Source organism: Panthera onca, chromosome B3 (genome assembly GCF_046562875.1).
Source record: "Panthera onca isolate mPanOnc1 chromosome B3, mPanOnc1 haplotype 2, whole genome shotgun sequence".
Taxonomy (NCBI): domain Eukaryota; kingdom Metazoa; phylum Chordata; class Mammalia; order Carnivora; family Felidae; genus Panthera; species Panthera onca.
The window spans coordinates 55,419,606-55,444,005 of record NC_138344.1 but is presented as its reverse complement, the minus strand read 5'-3'; the positions used below and the strand labels follow the sequence as shown (position 1 = coordinate 55,444,005).

Sequence of the window (24,400 nt, the reverse complement as noted above, 5' to 3'; positions counted from 1 at the left end):
CTAGATAAAGAATTCTTGGCTGTGTATTCTTCTGATTCATCACATTGACTATATCCTGCCACTCCTTTTTGGCCTGCCAAGTTTCTGTGGATAGGTCTGCTGCAAACCTGATCTGTCTTCTGTTGCAGGTTAAGGACTTTTTTTCCCTTGCTGCTTTCATGATTCTTTCCTTGCCTGAGTGTTTTGTGAATTTGACTAAGATATGCCTTGTTGATGGTTGGTTTTTGTTGAATCTAATGGGAATCCTCTGTGCTTCCTGGACTTTGATGTCTGTGTCTTTCCCCACGTTAGGTAAGTTTTCTTTCATGATTTGCTCACATAACCCTTCTACCCCTTTTTCTCTCTCTTTGTCTTCTGGGACCCCTATGATTCTGATGTTGTTCCTTTTTTAATGAGTCACTGATTTCTCTAATTGTTAAATCATGCTCTTTTGCCTTAGGCTCCCTCTTTTTTTCTGCTTCAGTATTGTCCATAAGTTTGTCCTGTATCATTGATTTGCTGCTCTGCCTTATCCATCCTTGCCGTCGTATCATCCATTAGAGATTACAGCTCAGGTATAGCATTTTTTATTTCATCCTGACTACATTTTGCTTCTTTTATCTCCACAGAAGGGGATTCTAATCTATTTTCAAACCCAGCTAGTATTCTCATTATCATGATTCTAAATTCTGGTTCTGACATATTGCTTGTATCTGTGTGGATTAAGTCCTTGGCTGTCATTTCTTCATGCTCTTTATTTTGGGCTGAATTCCTTCATTTCATCATTTTGAAGGAAGAAAAGGAATTAATAAGGTAAAAAAAATTAAAATAAAAAATTAAAAACAGCACACACTCACAACATAAAATAAATGATGCTAAATCCTAGGTTTGTTTTGGTCTGGTTGATGAAAGGAGCTTGCTAGATTAGAGAAAAGGGGGACAAAAAAATGGAGAACATTTGAAAATTTGAAAAAAGGTATACAATGAAATATAATAAAATGAAATGATGGAAGTAAAATAAAATTTGAAAAATTTACAAAAATTAAATAATATAGTAGAAAAAATTAAACAAAAATATTTTTAATAAAAATTGAAAGTAAAAATAATTTTTTTCTCTTTCTATATTCAAGAAAAAGAAAAGAAATGAAAAAGAAAAGAAATAGATGGATCAGCAAACATACTAAAATATGATTGAAATTACATCATTTTCCCCTAGAAGTCAAACTATGAAGGACTTTATAGTTGTAAACTAAGCAGGTAGAGAGACTTGTGTTCCTATAGTGACGTTGGCCCAGTTGGGCAGGCTTAGTGTAATGGGTCCATTCTCCACTAGATGGTACTGCTTAGCTTACTGGGGTGGATTGTTTTGGTGCTTGTAGGAGTGTATGTGCATGCGTGGGAGGGGTGAAAATGGTGTCACCCAGCTACCCAGTCTCTAGTATTGGAACTCTGTTCTCCCCACCTGTCCTTTGTCTCTGGCTTCCATCCACTCCCTGCTTTTACACTGTCTGTAACCAAACCATTAGGTTGCCAGGAGGCACCTCCCTCCCAAGTTTTATCTCAGATGTGGCTGTGTTTCCCAACCCCTCACTTCTGAGGGACTGTGGCTTTGACCCACTCAGATCCTCTGGGGGAGGGTCTCACCAAGCAATGGCTGGTGCTGGCCACACCCAGGAACATTCCAGGGATAGCACTGCTGCTGATGCCCAGAAACTGCAGCTGGGTGCCAGCCCGACCCAGAAAAAGCTCATGCAATCATCTAGCAGCAACGTTTCAGGGATTATGGTAAGTCACAACACACATCTGGCACCAATCTTCACCTTTAATTTCATTGTTCCAGCACCAGCTAATGTGGTTCTTCTCTCAGGTCTTTGCCTCTACCAAATGTCCTCCAAGCAGGGGGTGTGTCCCAAGGACCCCTGGAGCTCACTCTGCTCCTGGGTTTTCCCTCTTCCCACCAGAGTACCACCAGGTATCGAACTATGGAGTTTCAGACTCTGTGCTCACCCTGTTTATAGAGTCTTAATGGAATTTAAACCCTGTCCTTTCTCCTTTCTCCCTTCTCCCTTTTTTGATTGGTCCCTTTGGCTGTTTCCACTTTTCCACTTTCTCTCTGGTTGCTTTTGCGTGTGGGGGGGGGGGGTGGTGATTTCCCAAACTCTCCCCGTCCCGGTCTCTGTCCTCTCTCTGCAAGCAAAAACAGCTCCTTGCCCTCAGTGTGTTTTCTCTCCCCCCCAGTTCACTTCTCTGTGCTGGGTACTTGCTGAATTCTGTGGTGCAGGTTGTACAGATTGTTGTGTTAATCATCAAATCAGTTTTCTAGGTATGCAGGATGGTTTAGTGTTGATCTGGCTGTATTTTGTGGATGGGAGACGCAAAAAAAAAAAAAACTTACATGCTGTTCTGCCATCTTGGCCCCTCCCCTCATTGTGGTTTTGATTTACATTTCCCTGATGCTGAGTGATGTTGAGCATCTTTTCATATGTCTGAAGGCCATCTGTATGTCTTCTGTCGAGAAATGTCTATTCAGATCATCTACCCATTTTAAATCAGATTGTTTTTTTTATATTGACAGTTATTTCCTGTCCCTGAAACAGTAAGGGAAGGGTTTCAGAGGAGGGGGACATTCAATCCAAATTTCAAGGGACAGATAGGGGCTCATCTACAGAACAAAGAAGAGAGGGACATTTGGAGTAGATGGAATGGAATAGAGAAAGGCACAGAGAAAGATGCTGCTGATGAAAATTAGTTTTTATGTGTGGTACAGTATGCAAGTAAAATAGTTTTAGCAACACTTTAATAAACATATTTATAAAGGATCTGCTGTGTGTCCTGACACTTTGGGAGTAAGCAAAGAACCAGAATATATCTGCAGAGGATGTCCTGTCATGATTTTCAGGGCATTTGTGGTCATAGTATTGTAAAAAGTTGCTTTCTTTCTGCTTAAAAATATTTGGTGATTTTGCAATTAAGCTTAACTTTCAACACATACATGACTATATACTATTAAATAGAACTCAGAGATTCTTTAGACTACAGAAAAGGGAGTTTGTGTATTATCCCCAAACTAGCTAGAGACACTAATGAACATAGGTCAGGGAGTAACGTGTTTTACAGAGAGCCTCCTAGCAGCTTGTAAGGATGGAATAAAGGGTAGGGGGTGATAGGTAGGGAGACTGGAGTCAGGAAGACCAGTTAAAGGATACTACAGCTCTGGACAAGAGATGGCATGAGTCTAAATTAAGACCATGGCAGGGGGAATGGATCAAAGAGGTTAGCTTTTGTTAGGGTTAGGAGAGGAAATGGAAAGAGTGTTTTCTACTATGATCTGCAGGCAGAAAACATTATACATCAAATCAAGTGCACACATATAAATTTTCTCCAAACAGTTCTTTATTAATAATGGTATCTTCTGATATTGTCACATCAGTTCTATTCTATCGTATTCTTTGAATACTGGGTGCAACCCACTGATTGATTCCATGCTGTAATTGATGAGGAAAAAGAAGCTCAGATTTGGCCATTGAGGTTGCAATAGCAAAAGGACATCAGAGTGGACACGTCTAGCGGGTCACTAGATTCATGAGTCTGGAACTCTGGAAAGGATCTTGGACAGGACTGGGAGCCATGGTGTGGATGAGTTCATCCAGGTCTGTGCAAAGAGAAGAGAGAAAAGAACCAATACAGTGCCCAGGGACCCTCAAAATATTAATGGTAGAAAAGGAGTCCATGAAGAAAAAGGGAAAGAGCTATCTAAGAGGTAAGAGAACTCAATAGAGAATGGAGTCATGAAGATCTAGAAAGGAGAACACTTTGAGAAATAATAATTAACATGACCAAAAGCCAGAGTGGCCTGTATTTCTCTGAGTGAAATCAGAAATAGCACAACATAATAGATTTATTTCAGATTAGTAAGCATGTATTATTTACACACTATAGGGATATGCAAGATGTTACCTCTGTTCACAGCCTCAGAATCCTTCACAGGATGGCACTTCAGGCTGCCAGTGACAGTCAACAAGTGTTGGCCCAAGGGAATGCTACATAGTTCCCACCCTGAACTTTCCATTTGTTAACTCACTAATGCATAATCTGTAAATATGTTCCTAGGAGAAGATTTGGGGGGTACCCAAATCTAATCAAGACAGTTAAGATGTGGTTTCAGAGATGCAAGATTAGGATGTGGTTGACACTCCAAAAGCAGCAGTCTAATGGATTGCTGTGTATTCTATCTTAACAAAAAATATATATAATATTTAATTTAAAAAAGGTTAAAGAAGGTTCGATTTTTAGGTAACTGCTGGGGAGATGGAAACTAACATTTAAAGTAAAAACTAAGAATTTGTCAAAGTCCTGGTCCCTGTCTAGGAGAAAGGGAGCCAGAGCAGACAATGTGAATATATGATTATTAAGATATTGACATCCTTATTTATACTGGGTCCAGTCTCTCATGTATATTCTAAGTAAGTAATTTCACAGTTTGTAGCAGATAGTTCTACATAAGAACAAAGTTTTCATGTTTTAGGTACACAACTGCCTTTTATTGCCACACCTTTTATCCTTACATATATTTCTTTATTCCCACTTAAATTAATATTGCCTTTATTCACTTAATCTTTGCATTCCACTCAGATCATAAGAAATAGTTAATCTATAAAATAAAACTTGAAATATAGCATGAATTGGGAGATTGAGAGGGACCCATTTCAACCACAATTGTATTTTTCTTTTGATGTGTTGCTCAACTGCATCTATTAGCTGAAATCACTTTTGGAGATAATAGTTCGGAAGGAGAAGGCTGGGTATACATGTAGCAGAACCAACCCTATCTGCAGATACTCCTTTTTTTATTTTTTATTTTTAAATTTTATTTAAATGTAAGTTAGTTAACATATAGTGTAATAATGGTTTTAGGAGTAGAATTTAGTGATTCATCACTTACATTTAACAACTAGTGCTCATCCCAACAAATACCAACAAGTGATGGTAACACCCATCACCCATTTAGTACATCCCCCCCACCCATCTTCCCTACAGCAACCCTCAGTTTTTTCTCTATATTCAAGTCTCTTATGGTTTGTCTCCCTCTCTGTTTTTATCTTATTTTTCCTTCCCTTTCCCTATGTTCATCTCTTTTGTTTCTTAAATTATACATATGAGTGAAATCATATTATATTTATCATTCTCTGACTGACTTATTTTGCTTAGCATAATACATTCTGGTTCCATCTGCATTGTTGCAAATGGCAAGATTTCATTCTTTTTGATTGCTGAGTAATACTCCATTTTATATATATATACCACATCTTCTTTATCCATTTGTCAATTGATGGACATTTGGGCTCTTTCCATAATTTGGCTATTGTTGATAGTGCTATTATAAACATTGGGGTGCATGTGCCCCTTCAAATCAGCATTTTTGTATCTTTGGATAAATACCTCATGGTGCAATTTCTGGGTCATAGGGTAGCCCATTTTAAATTTTTTGAGGAACCTCTATACTGTTTTCCAGAGTGGCTGCACCAGTTTGGATTCCCAACAATAATGCAAAAGTGTTCCCCTTTCTCTGTATCCTTGCCAACATCTGTTGTTTCCTGAATTATTAATTTTAGTCACTCTGACTGGTGCAAGGTGGTATCTCAATATTGTTTTGATTGGTATTTCCCTGATGATGAGTGATGCTGAGCATCTTTTCATGTGTCTGTTAGCCATCCAAATGTCTTCTTTGGAAAAGTGTCTATTCATGTCTTCTGTTCATTTCTTCACTGGAATATTTGCTTTTTGGTGTTGAGTTTGATAAATTCGTTATAGATTTTTGATACTAGCCATTAATCAGATATGTCAATTCCAAATATCTTCTCCCATTCTGTTGGTTGCCTTTTAGTTTTGTCGATTGTTTCCTTTACTGTGCAAAAGCTTTTTATCTTGATGAAATCCCAACAGTTTATTTTTGCTTTTGTTTCCCTTGCCTCCAGAGTCATTTCTAGTAAGAAGTTGCTGTGGCTGAGGTCAAAGAGGTTGCTGTTTGTTTTCTCCTCTAGGATTTTGATGGTTTCCTGTCTTGCATTTGGGTCTTTCATGCTGAGGTCAAAGAGGTTGCTGTTTGTTTTCTCCTCTAGGATTTTGATGGTTTCCTGTCTCGTATTTGGGTCTTTCATCTATTTTGAGTTTATTTTTGTGTATGATGTAAGAAAGTGGTCCAGGCTCATTCTTCTACATGTTGTTGTCCAGTTTTCCCAACATCATTGGCTGAAAAGACCTGTTTTTCCATTGGATATTCATTCCTGCTTTGTCAAAGATTAGTTGGCCATACATTTATGGGTCCAATCTGGGTTCTCTATTCTGTTCCATTGATCTATGTGCACCATACTGCCTTGGTGATTACAGCTTTGGAATACAGATTGAAGTCCAGAATTGTGCTACCTCCAGTTTTGGTTTTCTTTTGCAACATGATTTTAACTATCCAGGGTCTTTCCTGGTTCCATACAAATTTTAGAATTGTTTGTTCTAGTTCTGTGAAAAATGCTGGTGTTATTTTGGTAGGGATTGCAATGAATGTGTAGATTGCTTTGGACAGTAACAACATTTCAACAATATTTGTTCTTCTGATCCATGAACATGGAATGTTTTTCCATTTCTTTGTGTTTTCTTCAGTTTCTTTTATAAGCTTTCTATAGTTTTCAGTGTATAGATCTTGTACCTGTTTGGTTAGGTTTATTCCTAGGTATTTTATGGTTTTAGGTACAATTGTAAATGGGATAAATTCCTTGATTTCTCTTTCTGCTGCTTCATTATTGGTGTCTAGAAATGCAGCTGATTTCTATATGTTGATTTTATATCCTTTGATATAAATTTTCTGAATTCATGTATCAGTTCTAGCAGTTCTTTGGTGGAGTCTTTTGGGTTTTCCAAACAGAATATCATGTCATCTGCAAAGAGCAAATCCTTCCAATTTTGATATCTTCTGTTTCTTTTTGTTGTCTGATTGTTGAGGCTAGGACTTCCAACACCATGTTGTACAACAGTGGTGAGTATAGACATGCTTATTGTGTTCCTGACCTTAGAGGGAAAGCTCTCAGTTTTTCTCCATTAAGGATGATATTAGCTGTAGATCTTTCATATATGATCTTGAGGTATGTTCCTTCTATCCCTACTTTTTGAGGGTTTTTATCAGGAAAGGATGCTGTATTTTGTCAAATGCTTTTTTGCATCTATTGAGAGGATCATGTGGTTCTCATCCTTTCTTTTATTAATGTGATATATTGATTTGTGGATGTTGAACCACCCCTGAAGCTGAAGAATAAACCCCACTTGATCATGGTGATTACTGCTTTTAATGTATTGTTGGATTCCATTTGCCAGTATCTTTTTGAGAATTTTTGCATACATGTTCATCAAGGAGATTGGTCTGTAGTTCTTTTTATTGGAGTCTTTATCTGGTTTTGGAATCAAGGCAATGCTGGTCTCATAGATGACTTTGGAAGTTTTCCCTCCATTTCTATTTTGTGAAATAGCTTCAAGAGAATAGGTGTTAACTCTTCTTTAAGTGTTTGTTAGAATGCCCCTGGAAAGCCATGCAGCCTGGGACCCTTGTTTATTCAGAGATTTTTGATTATTGATTCAATTTCTTTACTGGTTATGGGTCTGTTCAAATTTTCTACTTCTTCCTGTTTCAGTTTTGGTAGGATATGTCTAGGAATTTGTCCATTTCTTCCAGATTGCCCAGTTTGTTGGCATATAATTGCTCATAATGTTCTCTTACTTTTGTTTATATTTCTGCAGTGTTGGTTGTGGTCTCTTTTTGTTAAAATTTTATTTATTTATTTTGAGAGAGAGAAAGAGAGAGAGGAGGGGAAAAGAGAAGGAGAGACAGCATCCCAAACAGGCTCTACATCATCAGTGCAGAGCCTGACATGGGGCTCAGACTCACAAACTGTGAGATTATGACCTGAGCAGAGATCAAGAGTTGGATGCTTAAACAACGACACCACCCAGGCACCCCTCTTCTCTTTCATTCATGATTTTATTTACTTGGGTTCTTTCCTTTTTCTTTTTGATAAATCTAGCTAAGGGTTTATCAATTTTGTTAATTCTTTCAAAGAACCAGCTCCTGGTTTTGTTGATCTGTTCTACTATTTTTCTTTTAATTTTGATATCATTGATTTCTGCTCTAATGTTTATTATTTCCCTCTTCTGCTGGTTTTGGGCTGTCTTTGATGTTCTTTTTCTAGCTTTTAAGGTGTAAGGTTATGTTGTGTATTAGAGACCTTTCTTCCTTCTTTAGGAAGCCCTGGATTGCTATATACTTCCTTTTTATGACTGCCTTTGCTGCATCCCAGAGGTTTTAGATGGTCATATTTTCCTTTTCATTGGCTTCAATGTACTTTTTAATTTCCTCTTAAATTGTTGTTTAACCCATTCATGCTTTAGTAGGATATTCTTTAATCTCCAAGTGTTTGTGGTCTTTACAATTTTTTTCTTGTTGTTGATTTCAAGTTTCATAGCATTGTGGTCTGAAAATATGCATAGTATGATATCAATATTTTTGTACTTGTTGAGGGCTGATTTGTGACCCAGTATGTGATCTATTTTGGAGAATGTTCCATGTGAACTCAAGAAGAATGTGTATTCTACTGCTTTAGGATTAAATGTTCTGAATATATCTGTTAAGTCCGTCTGCTCCAGTGTGTCATTCAAAGCCATTGTTCCCTTGTTGATTTTCTGCTTAGATGATCTTTCCATTACTATTAGTGGGGTGTTGAAGTCCCCTACTATGATGGTATTGTTACCAATGAGTTTCTTTATGTTTGTTATTAATTGATTTATATATTTGGGTGCTTTAAGTTTTGTGCATAAATATTTATAATTGTTAGATCTTCTTGGTGGATAGACCCCTTAATGATGATATAATGCCCTTTTTCATCTCTTATTCCAGTCTTTGTTTTAAAATCTAGTTTGTCTGATATAACTATGGCTATTCTGATTTTCCTTTGAGCTCCATTAGTATGATAGATGGTTCTCCATCCTCTTACTTTCAATCTGTAGATGTCTTTAGGTCTAAAATGAGTCTCTTGTCTATATGTAGGCAGCATATAGATGGGTCTTATTTTTTTTTTATCCATTGTGATACCCTACATCATTTTATTGGATCACTTAGTCCATTTAGAGTGATTATTTAAAGTTAATGAATTTATTGCCATTGTGTTGCCTGTACATTTGATGTTTCTGGTGATGTTCTCTGGTCCTTTCTATTCTTTGCTGCTTTTGGTCTTTTTTGTTTTGTTTTGTCTTTTCTCCACTCAAAGAGTCCCTCTTAAAATTTCTTGCGGGGCTGATTTAGTGGTCATGAACTCCTTTATTTTTTCTTTGGGAAAAGAGAAAGGAAAAAAAGTTAAAAATTAAAAATAAAACAAACAAATAAACAAACCAGCAAACAAAGTGAAACCCAAATGAAGTTACATCCAGTTTCCCCTAGAACTGAAACTTTACAGCACACTATAGTACATAAATTAATAAACAGGTGGAAGGGATTTGTGTTGGTCTTCTGGGGGATATGCCTGGAGGGTTCAGGTGGGCAGGGCTTGGTGTAGTAGCTCTGTTATGCACTTAGTGGTGCTGCTTAGCTTACTGAGGTTGATACATGTGTGCACGCTAGAAGTGAAAATGGCTTCACTCAGCTCCTTAGTCTCTGGTGCAGGAACCCCATACCCTCAACCAGCCCACAATCAAGCATCCTCCTTTGTCTCAAGCTTCTGTCTGATCCTGCCTCTACCCTGTTTGCGTCCAAGCTGCCTGCCTGCCAGGTAGCACTTCCCTCCAGAGTTTTATCTCAAATGGGGCTGTGTGTCTAAACCCCACACTTCAGAAACTCCCATGGCTTTCTGGAGGACTCTCTGGGGGAGGATCTCACTGAGCAATGGCTGGGTGCTGGCTTGCCCCGGAGAATGTTCCTGCTATTGTGCAGTGGCAGACACCCAGAGTTTATGGCAAATCACAACATACAACTGGCACCAGGTTTTGCTGTCCTCTGGCATCTTTGTTCTAATATCATTAAACGTGGCCACTCCCTGGGGTCTGTTGGGACCTATGACCTGTGGGGAGGCCATATGGCTTCTACCAAATGCTATCCAATCAGGGAAACTGCTTCTCTCCATGTGACCCTTCAGACCATGCTGCCTGCTCCTGGGGATTCACCCTACTTTTTCACCAAAGCAATGCCAGGCACTGAGCTTGAAACTTCAGATTCTGAGCTCCACTGTTTATAGAATCTTGGTGGTATTGAAACCCTCTCCTTTCTCTCCTTTAGTGATTTTTGGGGAACAGATTTCTTGTTCAATCCCCTGCGAGTATTCCCCCCCCCCTCCAGTTACTTTCAAGGGGAGTGCTTTTCTTGTGCGATCCCCATGCACTGCACTCTCTGCCTTTCTCTTTCTCTGTCATTTCTCCATGAAAATGGATCCTTACCCTCTGTGGCTCTATAGCTTTTCTCTCCCCCAATTCACTTCTCCACACCGTGTACCTGCCAAATTCACTGGCTCCAATTATGCAGGGTTGTTGCATTAATTCTCAGATCAATTTCCTGGGTGTTCAAAATGGTTTGATGCTGATCTAGCTGCATTTCAGGGATGAGACAAGCTCAGGGTCCCTTACTACTCCACCATCTTAACTCCCCTGGGCAGACATTCCTAAAAGAATGGGGAGGAATTAATGATCACATAGTGGCTCCATAGGACTGGCATACTCCCATTAGGGGAAAATTTGTTTGTATATTTTATTTCCAGCTGTGAGGTTGGGTTTACATTTACCATGACTTGGCCTCTCTAATGAGTTGTGTTTTTTTTAAATGTTTATTTTTTAAGAGGAGGGGGGCATGAGTGGGGGAGGGGCAGAGAGAGAGGGAGACAAGAATCTGAAGCAGGCTCCAGGCTCCAAGCTGTCAGCATAGAACCCGACCAGGGGCTCGAACCTACAGACTGTGAGATCGTGACCTGAGCAGAAGTCAACACTTAACCTACTGAGGCACCCAGGCGCCCCCCCTTTTTTTCTTTTCCCTCTCTGATGGATTTGATCAGCAGATTTAAGTTAAAAACAAAAACAAAAAAATCTCAAACTTTGGCTGCATTTACTGCTTATTTGTATTGATAAATCTCAGGTCCTTTGGTGGGGGAACTAATATCTACCGAGATTGTGCCTCCCTCAATTAAATATTTATTGACTCCTACTATATGCCAGGCATTGTCCTGTATAAGCAATGAATACATTAAAATCTCTATTTAATAATCCCTGTTAAGTTGAATTCAATTATTTAGAAGTTATGCTGTGTGGAAATTGATTATGATATGACTTAGCCCCCAAAATGGGATATAAAATGGTATATTATATATGATGTCAGCTCAGCTCAGTGAATTTATATACATTCATAAGCAAGAGAAAAGCCCATTTTCTGGTATAAGCTTAAATTTGCCTCTTTCTTTATGCCTGCTTATGAAAATCAAATATCTCCCATTGCAGTCATTCCTGAACTAGATTCCAAAAGGGAAATTTGAGGGGTTGGAGAATTTAGTACATCATCCTTTTTGCTTAAAAGTTATTTTTTTTAAGCAAGCCTATGCTTGGTACAAAACTAATACACACACACACACACACACACACACACACACACACGGATATTCTCGATGTGTATCAATGTGTGGGGTGTGTTTGGGGTCTTTCCCCTAATACTTTAAGGTCAGATACATCTGCATGAAATTCCCAGGGGATAAAAGGGAGGGAGATGCATTAGTGAGTGATCTAACTAGTTTACTTTTCTATAAAAACTCCGTCCTGGACAGTTAGAGATCTCTTTCATTCAGCATGAAGATCTAGAGGTTTCTTTATTCACTCTGAACACGTGAACACCTCCAGAAAAAACTCAAGCTCACCATTTTGCCATTTGCTTGATCTTTTCTTTACAATGTGCCTCAGGAAGGGTAGATGAAAAATTTGAAATATAGTAATAACCCCAAGTCATTTCTGTTTCTTATTACATTGTCTCTTCATTCCACCACATTATTTTTTCAAAGGATCCCCAAGATGCCATTCCCAGAGGAACCATGCTAGCCATTTTCATCACCACTGTTGCCTACATAGGAGTTGCTATTTGTGTAGGTAAGTTGTATGTCTTTGGTGTAAGAATTCCAGAATTACAAGGAGTCTAGTCCTTTCATGTCCAGTGGGCTTTCAATGGATCATAAGTAGAAAGTTTTTTTTAAAGACAACATTTTTATTCCCCTCTGGATGCTTTAGGGGTTTGAATGCAATTAAGCTATAATATAGGTGTCTCGGGGTCAGGGCTAGGATAGAGTTAATAAGATTGTCATTCTGCCTGAACACAAAGAGAATCCAATTTAGCTACTCTAGGTGATAATCCCCCCTGCCAAAGATGTTTTGCAACCACCCAGCACCCACCTCCCTTGTCTTGGGAGGGAGGTGAGAAACAGCCAGAGAGAAGAAGCCAAAAGCAAAACAAGACAAAAACAAAAAGGCTTAGGAAAATATGAAAGATCTAGAATTGATGACTGTATCTCCTCCTTGCACTAACTGTCCCTAATATGGAAATGTCACTGTCACTAGTTGGCAGGAAATCAGAACAAGACCCAGCTGCCAGCAGTGTGGGTGGCCAGCCCCCACATTGCTCAGTGAACAGAAAATATGTGAATGCACCTGCTGTTCCTAAGCTGACTTTCATTCCACCTGGTGCCTGCAGCCACACCTCCTCCTGGTTGGGGGTCACTTCATGCTTATACCATAGTAGGAGAGGAAGCAATGTGGAACATTCAGAGAAGAAAACTCTTTTCTGTGCACTGCACAGAGTGTAGTTCCCCACTGCAGAAGCCCGGATGACCATTTTGCTGAAGGGCACATCCCAGTAGTCCTCTACTTAAAGGAAATTGGGGAACTGCATTTATCTTACTTTGGTTTGTGGAGAAAAAAGCAAAACAGTTAACTTAGATTCTTGCTCCTCTCACTGTCTCTTATTTGAGGAAAATGGATAATGTTAGCTATATTGCTGTGGCATTTTCAAGTTTAGTTACATGTAAAGAGATTTTATTCCAATACTTTAGAAAATTGACACATTTTTAAATGACATTGAAATCACCTTAAGTTAAATTTCCCAAATGGTTTTCTGTCTCACATGAAGTAAAAATGAAGGAATGAGTAAAGTTATAGACCTGATTTCAGAGAATCTTTCAGTTTTTGCCTGGGGCGGAAAATCTGCTTCTATACTTTTCCCTGGAGAGGAGGATAGTCGTGAGGTCTATAGCCTGTCATTAGTTATGGTTCATGGCTTGGCTTCACTGAAATTTGGGGAGTTGTATAATGCAGAAGCCAAAATATATGATTCAGAAAAGTCAGCTCAACATAAAAGAACAAAGCATAAAGGTAAAATCTAGAATGGATAGTTTTGCTTGGTAACCAACATCCATGATTTCAACTGTTTAAGCAGTCCTATCATGTTATGTTTACTGTGGTGGGGAGAGAATGGGCCCTTGTATGAATTGCATCACCAGAGAAAGATTACCACCCGACAGGGTACCTGTCACTGAGACCTCTCTTGAAGTTAATAGCAAGGGATGATGACTCCTACTGTCTGGAGTTGGAATTGCAGAATGAACAGTTTCATTGGTTGGGATTTAGTTTGCAAAACATGTATCCTTCAGGTGGTTCAGAAAAGTTTCTACATATTTCCCATGTATAGTCATATATTTCAATAATCCTATCAAATACATAGTGGCAGAGATTATAGTTATAAAATTCCTAAGGAAAGTCAGTGATTAATATATCTATCAAGAATCTTTAAAAAGTTCATAACTCCATTTCTAGGAAACTACCCTAGAGAAATATGTTGAAATATGGAAGGAAATTTTGTGTACAAAGATGTTCATAATAGAATGTTTATAGTAGAAAATAACAGAAATACCAAAATGTATAAAAATAATGGAATACACTGATATTTGATAGAATATTATTTGACCATTAATAGTACCAAGGAAATCTTAATATTTTACCTTCCATTTCTTTATTATTTAAACCATTAAAATTCTATATAAAGTAGAATTATAGCTATGTTTAAATAATTATGAAAGGACTATCATTAGTTGAAAACAAGGGCTCAGTTCTCTTAATTACCGGAATTCAATAATGCTACCCCTTGGTTCTCTCACCGTTGAGAAAATAAATCTTTCTACCTGCAAAACACCTGATCAGTAGTACCAAGCCAGATATATGAATCGAATACATATTATGTGCAAAGCATTGCCATGTGCATTTCAGAAAGTAATAGGGTTCCAACCCCAAGTGTCTTAAAGAGGTAGGTGAAAGCTTGGACTTAAAGCACCCAAGGCAGTGGAAGTGGCAGCTTGTTAGAGACAGGGGGCGCTCTCAAGCCTCTGAGAATGGGAACCTCCAGGTACTTGATCCCAGAATGACAAGAGAGGATGGCAATGGACCTGCTCAGACTCAAAGTAAACTATGATTTCAGAAGAAAACCTTATAGGGGGCAGAACACTTATAAAGAAATGACAAGCCATGGTTGTTTCCCCAGGAGCCTGTGTGGTCCGAGATGCCACTGGAAGCATGAATGACACAATCATTTCTGGGATGAACTGCAATGGTTCAGCAGCCTGTGGGTTGGGCTACGACTTCTCAAGATGTCGGCATGAACCATGTGAATATGGGCTGATGAACAATTTCCAGGTTTGAATGGCCAAAAAAAAAAAAAAAAAGTTGATTGCTATTTTCATTTGTAGAATGTCATGTGGAGTATAATGAAACTTCTGACTTTGCAAATGATTGATTGTGGATCCATTTGAATTCAGCAAGGAACAATTCATGAGTGAGGGAAGGGAACCCTATAGGCATTATGTAGTGGTAAATCCTGTGGTTACGTTTACTGTGGGGGGAAGAGAATGGGCCCTTGTATGAATTGCATTACCAGAGAAAGATTACCACCTGACATTATGCATCTTCCAATCAATTATGAAAGATTCCATGGCGGGGAGAAGGAGAGACTTAGATAGTTAGCACTTGGAATGCACGTTGTGCATGGACTTCAGTTTAAGAAAGGGCCCCAATGTGGTCCTGGAGTGCCTGCAAAACAAGGCCAAGAAGGAAATTGTGAGTGGCAAAAGGGGAGGTAAAGAGGGGGGAGGAAGAAGGGAAGTTGGGAAAGCTGCAGAACTTGAAACATCAATTTGTCTGAATGATTGGTGAGCAGAGGGAGAGGCAAATTTGTCTTGAAGGCTTCATTCATACATTTTAACAACCAACAAAGAGAAATTAACTCAGTTGAAGTCATTATTCCAAAATATGCCTTAAATTGATAGAATCTCATCATGTCTAAGATCTAAAATTTTATTTAATGATCACAGAGAAAGCAAATGTTTCAAAAGCTTCTATGTGCAGGAAGAACAAGAAAGTCTAAAGCTTTTCGGAAGACCAGAAAACAATTGAGCCCTCCCCAAAACTTATTTAAATACCAGTTCCTACTGGATAGGATTTCCCATTGTCCAGGAAACATATGCCCAAAAAGACAGGGGTAATGTTGTCAAAGTCCTTGAAATCATTTCCTTATTTATTCTTTCCAGTATCTTCTGGATGTATTGTGGTGAGCATTTCTTATTGTTATAAACAATGACAACAAAATGGCCATGTCCATTTTGAAAAAAACAAGTATTGAGGAACTCGAGAATGAAGCAGGGGTGGGGGGCAATCTGGTTAGAAGCAATTAACTTGTAAAGGAGATTCCAAATCACAGAAAGTAGAAAGGGAAGCATTTGGATAAAATTTTGACTTTCTTTTTTAATTGTGTGATGGATGAGTCTCCTTACTGGAATGTCTTTTCTCAAGGTCATGAGCATGGTGTCAGGGTTTGGCCCCCTCATCACTGCTGGCATCTTTTCTGCAACGCTGTCCTCAGCCCTGGCCTCTCTCGTCAGTGCACCCAAAGTGTTCCAGGTGATACAAGCACAAGAGCATGTGCCTCTCCCTACGTCTGTTTCCACTAAACTTGGATCAAGCTGAAATACTCATTCTCACGAGCAATCATCTTCCATCATTTTCTGAAACAGTTTAACGTTTGCATCTGGCTCAAATGCTGTCTGCCACATAGTCAAGATCGATTCAAATAATATAAAGAATGATAAACTGCAGTGTTAACTTGTGCCTATATCATGTACCACTTCATCTTTCCCCAAATCTTCTTGTTTGAATCACCTAGGGAAAATGACTGTGCATAGATATAAATGACGAATATCTCCTCTTCTTTTCCATTAGGCGCTGTGCAAGGACAACATCTACAAAGCCCTGCAGTTCTTTGCAAAGGGATATGGGAAAAACAATGAACCCCTGAGAGGATACATTCTCACTTTTGTTATAGCCATGGCCTTCATTCTTATTGGTTCGTAGTTTTCTCTTGCTTCCTGAAAGCCAAGGAATTCTTCTGATTACTGTTAGGGTTTTCTTTTTAGCTTGACAAGTTACCTGTTTTATGTTTAATATCCCAATTCAGATTATTGGAGTCTGTCTAATCCAAGGAATCCTTGTGTGTAGAGAGCATTCGAGGACTTGAGGTAGACTTTGAATCTGAATGTTGGAAATCCATCCAACCCAACGCAAGAGAATCCTTCCTCCAAGCTCTCTGATATTGTGTAATTCCAGAGTCTTCCCCAGGTGCCACTTGTCTCTACCTCTCCTGGTTTGGCAGCTAGCAGGAGAATTGAAGTGTCATTTTCAAAATATGGTCCATTGACCACTTATATCAGAATCCGAATCACCTGGGGTTTGTTAATATGCCAGTTTTTGAGACCCAACCCCAGAATTAGAATCAGTGTCTCTGGGGATAAGGAATCTGCATGTTTTCAAGTTCCTCAGGAGATTTGTAGACCACTAAGGTTTGAGAACCACTTACCCAGACTGTAATCTCGGCTTCCTCTCCAAAGCGATATAGGAACAGCTGCACAATCTTGGAGAGGCACATTCATCATCTTTAGCCTGCACGTTCCTCATTCCTCCCTAAGGTGCTACCATTGCTGGTGAGCCTATCAGAGGAAAAGAAGCCAAAAGCAAGGCCATGATAACTGTGCCTAGAAGGGCAGAGCCTTCCTCAGCACAGTGGCACTAAACAACAAAGGCCCCTCATCATCACATGAACTCAGGAAGTGACTGTAATTCCTGAATCCTCATAAGATTTCTACAAGGTTGAAGAGGTAGAAAATATGACTGTCTGTGTTTTTTAGATTTTTAAAAGATTAAATGAAAAGTGATTATTTACAGAAAAGCTTCCATTCTATAACTTAAGCATAACACCTCAAATCATTGCCCTATAATGCATTTATGTGATCAAATAGCCCAAGTGTTAGAAAATTGTATAAATTAAATAATATCCTTAAAAATCACTGAGAACAGTGTAGACTAGCTTCATGGCACAAACTTCATGGCAGCCATTTTTGCGTATTCCTTGCTGGCATCTATGGTCTAGAATCACACCCAGATGCCACCTGTATTTGCATCACTGTGGTTGACAGATAAATGATAATGTCTCTGAATTATTTCCTATATCATACAGTAAACAATTCAGCTAGGATTAAATCATATTGGATATTTAGGTACTGGGGTAAAAATTTTCTGGCACACCTTGAGAGGTAGAACTCTCTAGAAATGTTTAAAGGGGGGGGGGCGGCAAATGACTAGCAAGAGTTGAGAGTCAAGAAGAGTAAGTTGGGTATAGAGATTTCCAATTGGGTATTGCTGGTGCCCTGGTATTTAATCTGTCACACTGCAGAGCTTAGTGACACAGGAGGAAAATAATTTCTCCTTGTATCCACAGCAGACAAAGAATAGAAGATATGGTACCTCTGGAATACCTACAGGGGAGTTTATCATCTGCCCAGTCCCCAAACCCTCTACCCACGCCCACTTGAATTACAGGTCTTGCCTATTTTCTATTTTCTCATTGGTAGGTTTTCTTGTATCTTACTTTGTGGAAACCCCGGCTGAAAAAATATTTTTAAATGAATGCGACCCCAAAGAAAAATCACTAACTTCTTAAACTTTGACAAATGCTAGCTATGTTTTCAATTTCCAAATAAAGTCAAGCTTCCAGGCTGTGACAGCTGTTCAGCCCCTGGTCTCATCACTCATATGTACATGCTCACTTCTGCTTCATTCACAGCGGAACTGAACACCATCGCCCCCATCATCTCCAACTTTTTCCTGGCCTCATATGCACTTATTAATTTCTCCTGCTTCCATGCCTCTTATGCCAAATCTCCGGGTAAGTTGACTTTTCGTAACTAAAATAAGCCTAAGAAGGCAGTTAGTTTGTCTCAATAAGATGAAATAAGTCCGTGAAAAGTGCTCAATCTGTGTTTATGTATTTCCTTATATCCTAGTGGGCAGCGTAATCCACTTTATTTTGGTGAGTTGGGGGGTGACTTCTGAAATAGAAAAAGAATCATTTGAGCAATGGCCTTTTTGACCAACCGTAAAGTCAATTTTCTCCTGCGGCAATAAATTATTCATTGCAAGAGAAACCACATTTATTTCAGCAGTAGAAAAACACCACTATTTATTTCCAGGGTGAAAGTGACCACAGAAGTGGAATAAATGTATATATTTGAAACTTCCTTACTATCAATTTGTTTCCTGCCCATGGTGCAGAAGAGAAGGATGAGTAGTTCCCATAATTACCTGCTGAGTACAGTCGATGCAGATTCGTATTGAAACCAGTGGCATCCCTGCCCTCCTCAGACTGTGGTTGAAAGTGGTGCAAAATTTCACGCCAAAGAACCTTCCCTGTCTAGTCACCTCTCACCTCTTCCTTGCTTTCATTCGCTATTAGAATTCCTTCTACCTTTCCACCAGAATAGATACTCATCACTATTGACCTTCAGAAAGTTCTTCACCATGAGAGCCTTTATCAGGGATGTAAACACATTTCCACTCTGTTAGGGCCTGCTGTGGTCACAAGCTTCCTTTGCAAAACCTGCTGCCAATAAGACAAAATATGGACAGAAGGGGAGCCTTTGTCCACTCAAGGCCACTGGGCTTCAGAGGAAAACTGAGGAACTTTTGTTTCTTTTGTGTTGTCTTCTTTTAAGCAGAGAACAGAAAGTTCTAGTCAGTGAATACAACAAGTATAGAAATGTGTGCCTCCATGCCATGTTATGTTCATCTTTGAAAAGCAAGGTGAAATCATAGAGATGGGAAGGGGAAAGAGTGGAAAGGAAGGAGTGAAAGAGGAAGAAAGAAAAAGAGAGAGGGAAAAAAAACACAGAGACACATGGATACACAAACCCACAAAATGACACACATACTGCCTCTGCCACACACAAACACACACACACGCACATACAGCCAGACTTGGAAAAATAAAGGCATTTCCAGGGATGTTCTCAATGTGCTATTTCCATCTGGTGGCCATTTCAGAAATTGCTCCTGAAGACTTTGAACGCTCTGTTGTGTTTTGGCAACTCCAAATTTAATATGTATTTCACCCATAGACCAAATACCCTTCAAATCAGAACTTCCCTAGCTGACCATACTGTCTCCCAGCTTCTTCATTGCAAGGAACATGGGAAACTTCCATACATATATGAACCATGAGAAATATTTTCACTGTAAAATGTAAAACGTTAATGCATCAGGTTTAAAAGCTATTACAGAAAAACTTCTCCCTTTTTCTCATAGATTATTATTTCTGAAAGGGCAATCACTATCCTCTTAACATAAAGAAGGTAAAGACAGAACTATCAGGAAGTTACTGGCTTGACTTTTGGTGAAGCTCTACCTTCTCCATAGGAACAATAAGCCCGTTGTCTTAACCTCCTCTTTCTTGGGCCACCAAGGAGTGTCTCTCCCTCCTCCCCACTAGACCCTACTCTTTCCATCTCTCCTAACTCCTTTTAACTCCTGATGGCATAGATATCAGAGGCTTAAGACTTCATAGTTTGGGAAGACTATTGGGGCATGCTGGAAATACAAAGAGGCCATGAGTAACACATTTTTTATATTTATAGCATTCTTATTTAGTATGCCTTCATAGGCCAGGAACCCAAGGTCACAGAAAACTAATAACAGAATAGGGAACTTGACCTAAAAGTTCTGATTTTCATGATAGGAAAAACTGTTGCCTGCATCTAAAAAATTTTTTAAGTTTATTTTTGAGAGAGACAGAGAACTCAAGTGGGGGAGGGGCAGAGAGAGAGGGAGACAGAATCTGAAACAGGCTCTACGCTGTCAGGGCAGAGCCTGATGTGGGGCTCGAACCCATGAACCGTGAGATCAACACCTGAGCCAAAGGCGGATGTTCAACCTGCACCCCAAGCTGCATTCTAATCATATGTAGTGGTATAAAGTAATAGTGTGAAAGTTTTTCTTATGCACTGAGATTTTTTAATTTCAGGATGGAGACCTGCATATGGAATTTACAACATGTGGGTATCTCTTTTTGGAGCTGTTTTGTGCTGTGCAGTCATGTTTGTTATCAACTGGTGGGCAGCTGTCATCACCTATGTCATCGAGTTCTTCCTCTATATATACGTGACTTATAAGAAACCAGGTAAGATAAGGACTGTACAGGAGGGGGTTTCAAAAGCACTCCCTAACTAACCATTCATTGAATAAATGTTTATTGAGCACCTCCTATGTGCTTAGGTGTGCTATGTGAACAGTGGATATTAAAAATATAACATAATAGTTAACCATATATACCATATATACCAAGCACTCCTTGAATCGTCACAATGATGCTGTATATCAGGTATCATTAGACCCATTTCACAGATGAAGAAACTGAAGTTCAAAGAGTTGACCGTTTGTCAAGGTGACAGGATGAGCTAGAGCTGACATTTTAAGTAGAGTGTATGATACCAAACCCCGTTATATCACCTTCTCAGAATCCTGCTAAATAAGATATAGTCCCTATCCTCAAGGAGTTCACTGACCCTCATACAAGCAAGTAACCATAATACAATATAGGAAGTACCATGCAATGACATGAGCGAACTACTGAGAAAAGGAGAGGGAGCGATTAGTTCTGATTAGGGTTGTCCAGGAAGACTCTTCTGGTTCGTGGCTTGCATTCCCAGGACTAACACTCAGTAGGCACTTAATAAATATTTTTTAAATGAACAAATCAGACAGAGTCAGGGAAGATTATTCTGGGCAGAAGGAAAAGTATGAATGAAGTTAGGAGGCATGCAGGAACATGGCTCAAGGCCTGTAACACAGATGGAGTTCTTGGGTGCTAAGGAGAAGGGGCAGAGGAGTAGGTTGGGCCAGATAAATACGAAGCATAATGTCATGCTAAGGATTCTGTGAGCAACAAGAAGCTGCCATAGATCATTCAATTAGAGCTGAACTTTGGGTGTTAACTTTTGAATCAACGAGAAGGATAGGCTGAAACTGGGAGAAGCTAGAGAGCAGAGTGTGGTACAGAGAGGCCTAGTCTCGGGAGCCAGATGGCCCCCAGCCACCTTCCTATGTCCCCTACCTGTACTGCACAAGGAAAGTAGAGAGGCAGTAACTAGCTTAGAGGGATTTGTTTGCTGTTTTCTTTACTACTTTACGCATCAGGCATAATTTACATATGGTAAGATACATCCCCTTTAGATGTACAGTCTATAGGTTTTGACAGATTTACACAGTCTTGTAACCACCACCACAACCAAGACAGAGGACATTTCCATCATCATCCAAAGTTCCTTCACACTTGTGTATTTGATCTCTTCCCCCCCTGACTCAGCCCCTAGTAACCACTGTTCTGATTTTGGTTGCTATAGCTTTGCCTTTTCAGAGTATTACATAGAATGATGCATTTTGTAGCCTTGTGTATGCTTCCTTTCACTTGACAGGATGTTTTTAGATTCATCCATGTTATTGCATGTGTAAGTGGATTGTTCATGTATGTTGAGTAGTAGTTCGTTGTATGAATATATCTGAAAAATTTAAGAACTGCATCCACCTGCTGATGGACATTTGGGTTGTTTCAAGCTTGGGATGATTGTATGTAAAGCTGTTATAAACATGCACACACAGGACTTTATGTGGACCTCTGTTTTCATGTCTCTAGGAGTGAGATATCTAAGAGTGGGTTTTCTGACCATGTAGTAAGAGTGTGTATATACATTTTTTTTTCATAAAAAAATGCCAAGCTGTTTTGCACAGAAACCGTATCATCTTCTATTCCTACCAGCAAGGGATGAAAGTCCTCATGCTCCACATCCTTGTCAGCACTTAGCATTGTCAGCTGATTAAAAAAATAAATAAAACTTTCTAATAGATGTGGAGTCCTATCATTATGACTTGCTTGCATTTTCCTAATGACTAATGATATTGAATATCTTATTTGCCATCCATCTATCTTCTTCGGTCAAATGCCTGTTTAAATCTTCTGCCCATTTATTTTCTTGTGCCTACTTATTTTCTTATTATTCAGTTCTGAGAGTTCTTTATATACTCTAGATGTAAATCCTTTAGTGGTACGTGTTTTGCAAATATTTTCTGCAAGGCTATGACTTGCCTTTTCATTTTCCTTACAGTTTGTTTTGAAGAACAGACATTCTTAATTTCTTTTTTTAAAAACATTTATTTATTTTAGAGAGAGAACACAAGCTGGGGAGGGGCAGAGGGAGAGAGTGGAAGACAGAACCTGAAGCACGTTCTGCGCTGTCAGCACGAGGCCTGATTCCAGACTAGTCTATTCCCTGCTTTTAACCAAGTCACCTTACTTTTTTGTTGTTGTTTTCATTTTTTTTAATGTTTATTTTTGAGAGAGAGAGAGAGAGAATGATAAGTAGCAGGAGAGGAGCAGAGAGAGAGGCACACACAGAATCCAAAGCAGACTCCAAGTTCTGAGCTGTCAGCCCAGACCCCCACACAGGGCTTGAACTCATGAACTGTGAGATCATGACAGTTGGATGCTTAATCGACTAAGCCACCCAGGCGCCTCTCTTAATTTCTAGAAAGTCTAATTTATCTTTTTTTTTTTATGATTTGGCTTTTTGCTTCTAATCTAAGATATCTTTCCCTAATCTAAGGTCACAAGCTTCTTCTAAAAGTTTTAATGTTTCAGATCTTAAATCTATGCCCATTATCCAGTTGGAGTTAATTTTTACACATGGTATGAGGAATGGTTCAAGGTTCACTTTTTACTTATAAATATCCATTTGACTAGTAGGAGTTTTATAAGAACAAAGTAACCTAAGGTATGCTAAATACCTGGTGCAATCAATACTAACTCAATATTAGTCTTTTTTTTTTCCTCCAGATAATTATTCCCCACCATCTCCCTGCCTCTTCCAAGCAGGACTAGGGAGATGACTCTATCTACCATCTGGAGTAAGTCTGTACATTCCCATCAGGACTGCCTCTTATAAAGTTTAGAGGCCCCATCTAATATTTAATTTATTAAAAAAAAAATGGTAGGAGATGGTAGCACTTCCCTCCCTTATTACGAAGATCAGGCCCTACAACATCAAACTAAAATGCTTGCCAAGCTCTCTTTATAGACACCCAAGAGGAAGAATCCCTGAGCTATTCAGTTTTACTATTCAAAATATAAAGATTGCTACACACTATCTGTGTTTACAGAAATGCCTCTTTTCTTTTTCAATTCAAGAATTTATGAAGACCTTTTGAATTTACTTAGGGACTAACCTTTTCCAAGTCTATCCACCTGCAACGTGGTTGTCACATAGCCTCTCTCACCAAGCAAAATTTCTGGAGCCGAATCTTTAAAGTCTGACCCTTAGCTGGAAAGAGAGATCTCACTTCTAAGAATTCATAAAGTGTTCATAAAAGGACACAATGGTATCTCTAGGAAATGCCATATTGTGTTCTCTCTAATTTGGGCACTCCTCACTGATGAGATAGCCAAGGAAAATCATAGAAGGCAACAGCTTACACAGAGGGAAGGTCAATGCTTTTAATGCCAAATTCTTCCATTGTCCACAGATGTGAACTGGGGCTCCTCCACACAGGCTCTTTCTTATGTGAGCGCATTAGACAATGCCCTGGAATTAACGACCGTGGAAGACCATGTGAAAAATTTCAGGTACAGTTAACCTCTCAGGCATCTTGGCATTGCTCTACATTGGAAGTGGTTTTCCTTTATGGGAGACAAATGCACTAGAGTAGTGATACACTTTATGGGTATATTCTCAGAATAGGCAGTCCTACAAAACTGCCTCATTTTCATGACAACACCTCTATGAATGAGTGTTTCTTCTCTTCCACCCTGAGCTATGCCCACTCTCAACTATAAACCATCATAATGCCAGGTGTCACCTTCCATGCACAGAAATAGAGAGGTGATCCAAGAGTGTGATTTTAGAGAGATGTTCCCAAATCCCCCAAAACCTTAATTGGTGCTGTCTTCTTT

At 39.1% G+C, this 24,400-nt stretch overlaps 1 protein-coding gene across 3 annotated transcripts in view; it reads left to right on the top strand.

Moving 5' to 3' along the window:
- The window catches only part of SLC12A1 (solute carrier family 12 member 1), a 100,943-nt gene that overhangs the window by 34,015 nt on the left and 42,528 nt on the right, over positions 1-24,400 (top strand). For all 3 annotated transcript variants that reach the window (XM_060618615.2, XM_060618614.2, XM_060618613.2), the window contains exons 9-15: positions 12,042-12,126; positions 14,564-14,715; positions 15,868-15,975; positions 16,294-16,417; positions 18,191-18,292; positions 20,423-20,578; positions 23,974-24,073. In XM_060618615.2, the coding sequence (XP_060474598.1) occupies positions 12,042-12,126; positions 14,564-14,715; positions 15,868-15,975; positions 16,294-16,417; positions 18,191-18,292; positions 20,423-20,578; positions 23,974-24,073 (827 nt within the window). The remainder of the gene's footprint in view (positions 1-12,041; positions 12,127-14,563; positions 14,716-15,867; positions 15,976-16,293; positions 16,418-18,190; positions 18,293-20,422; positions 20,579-23,973; positions 24,074-24,400) is intronic.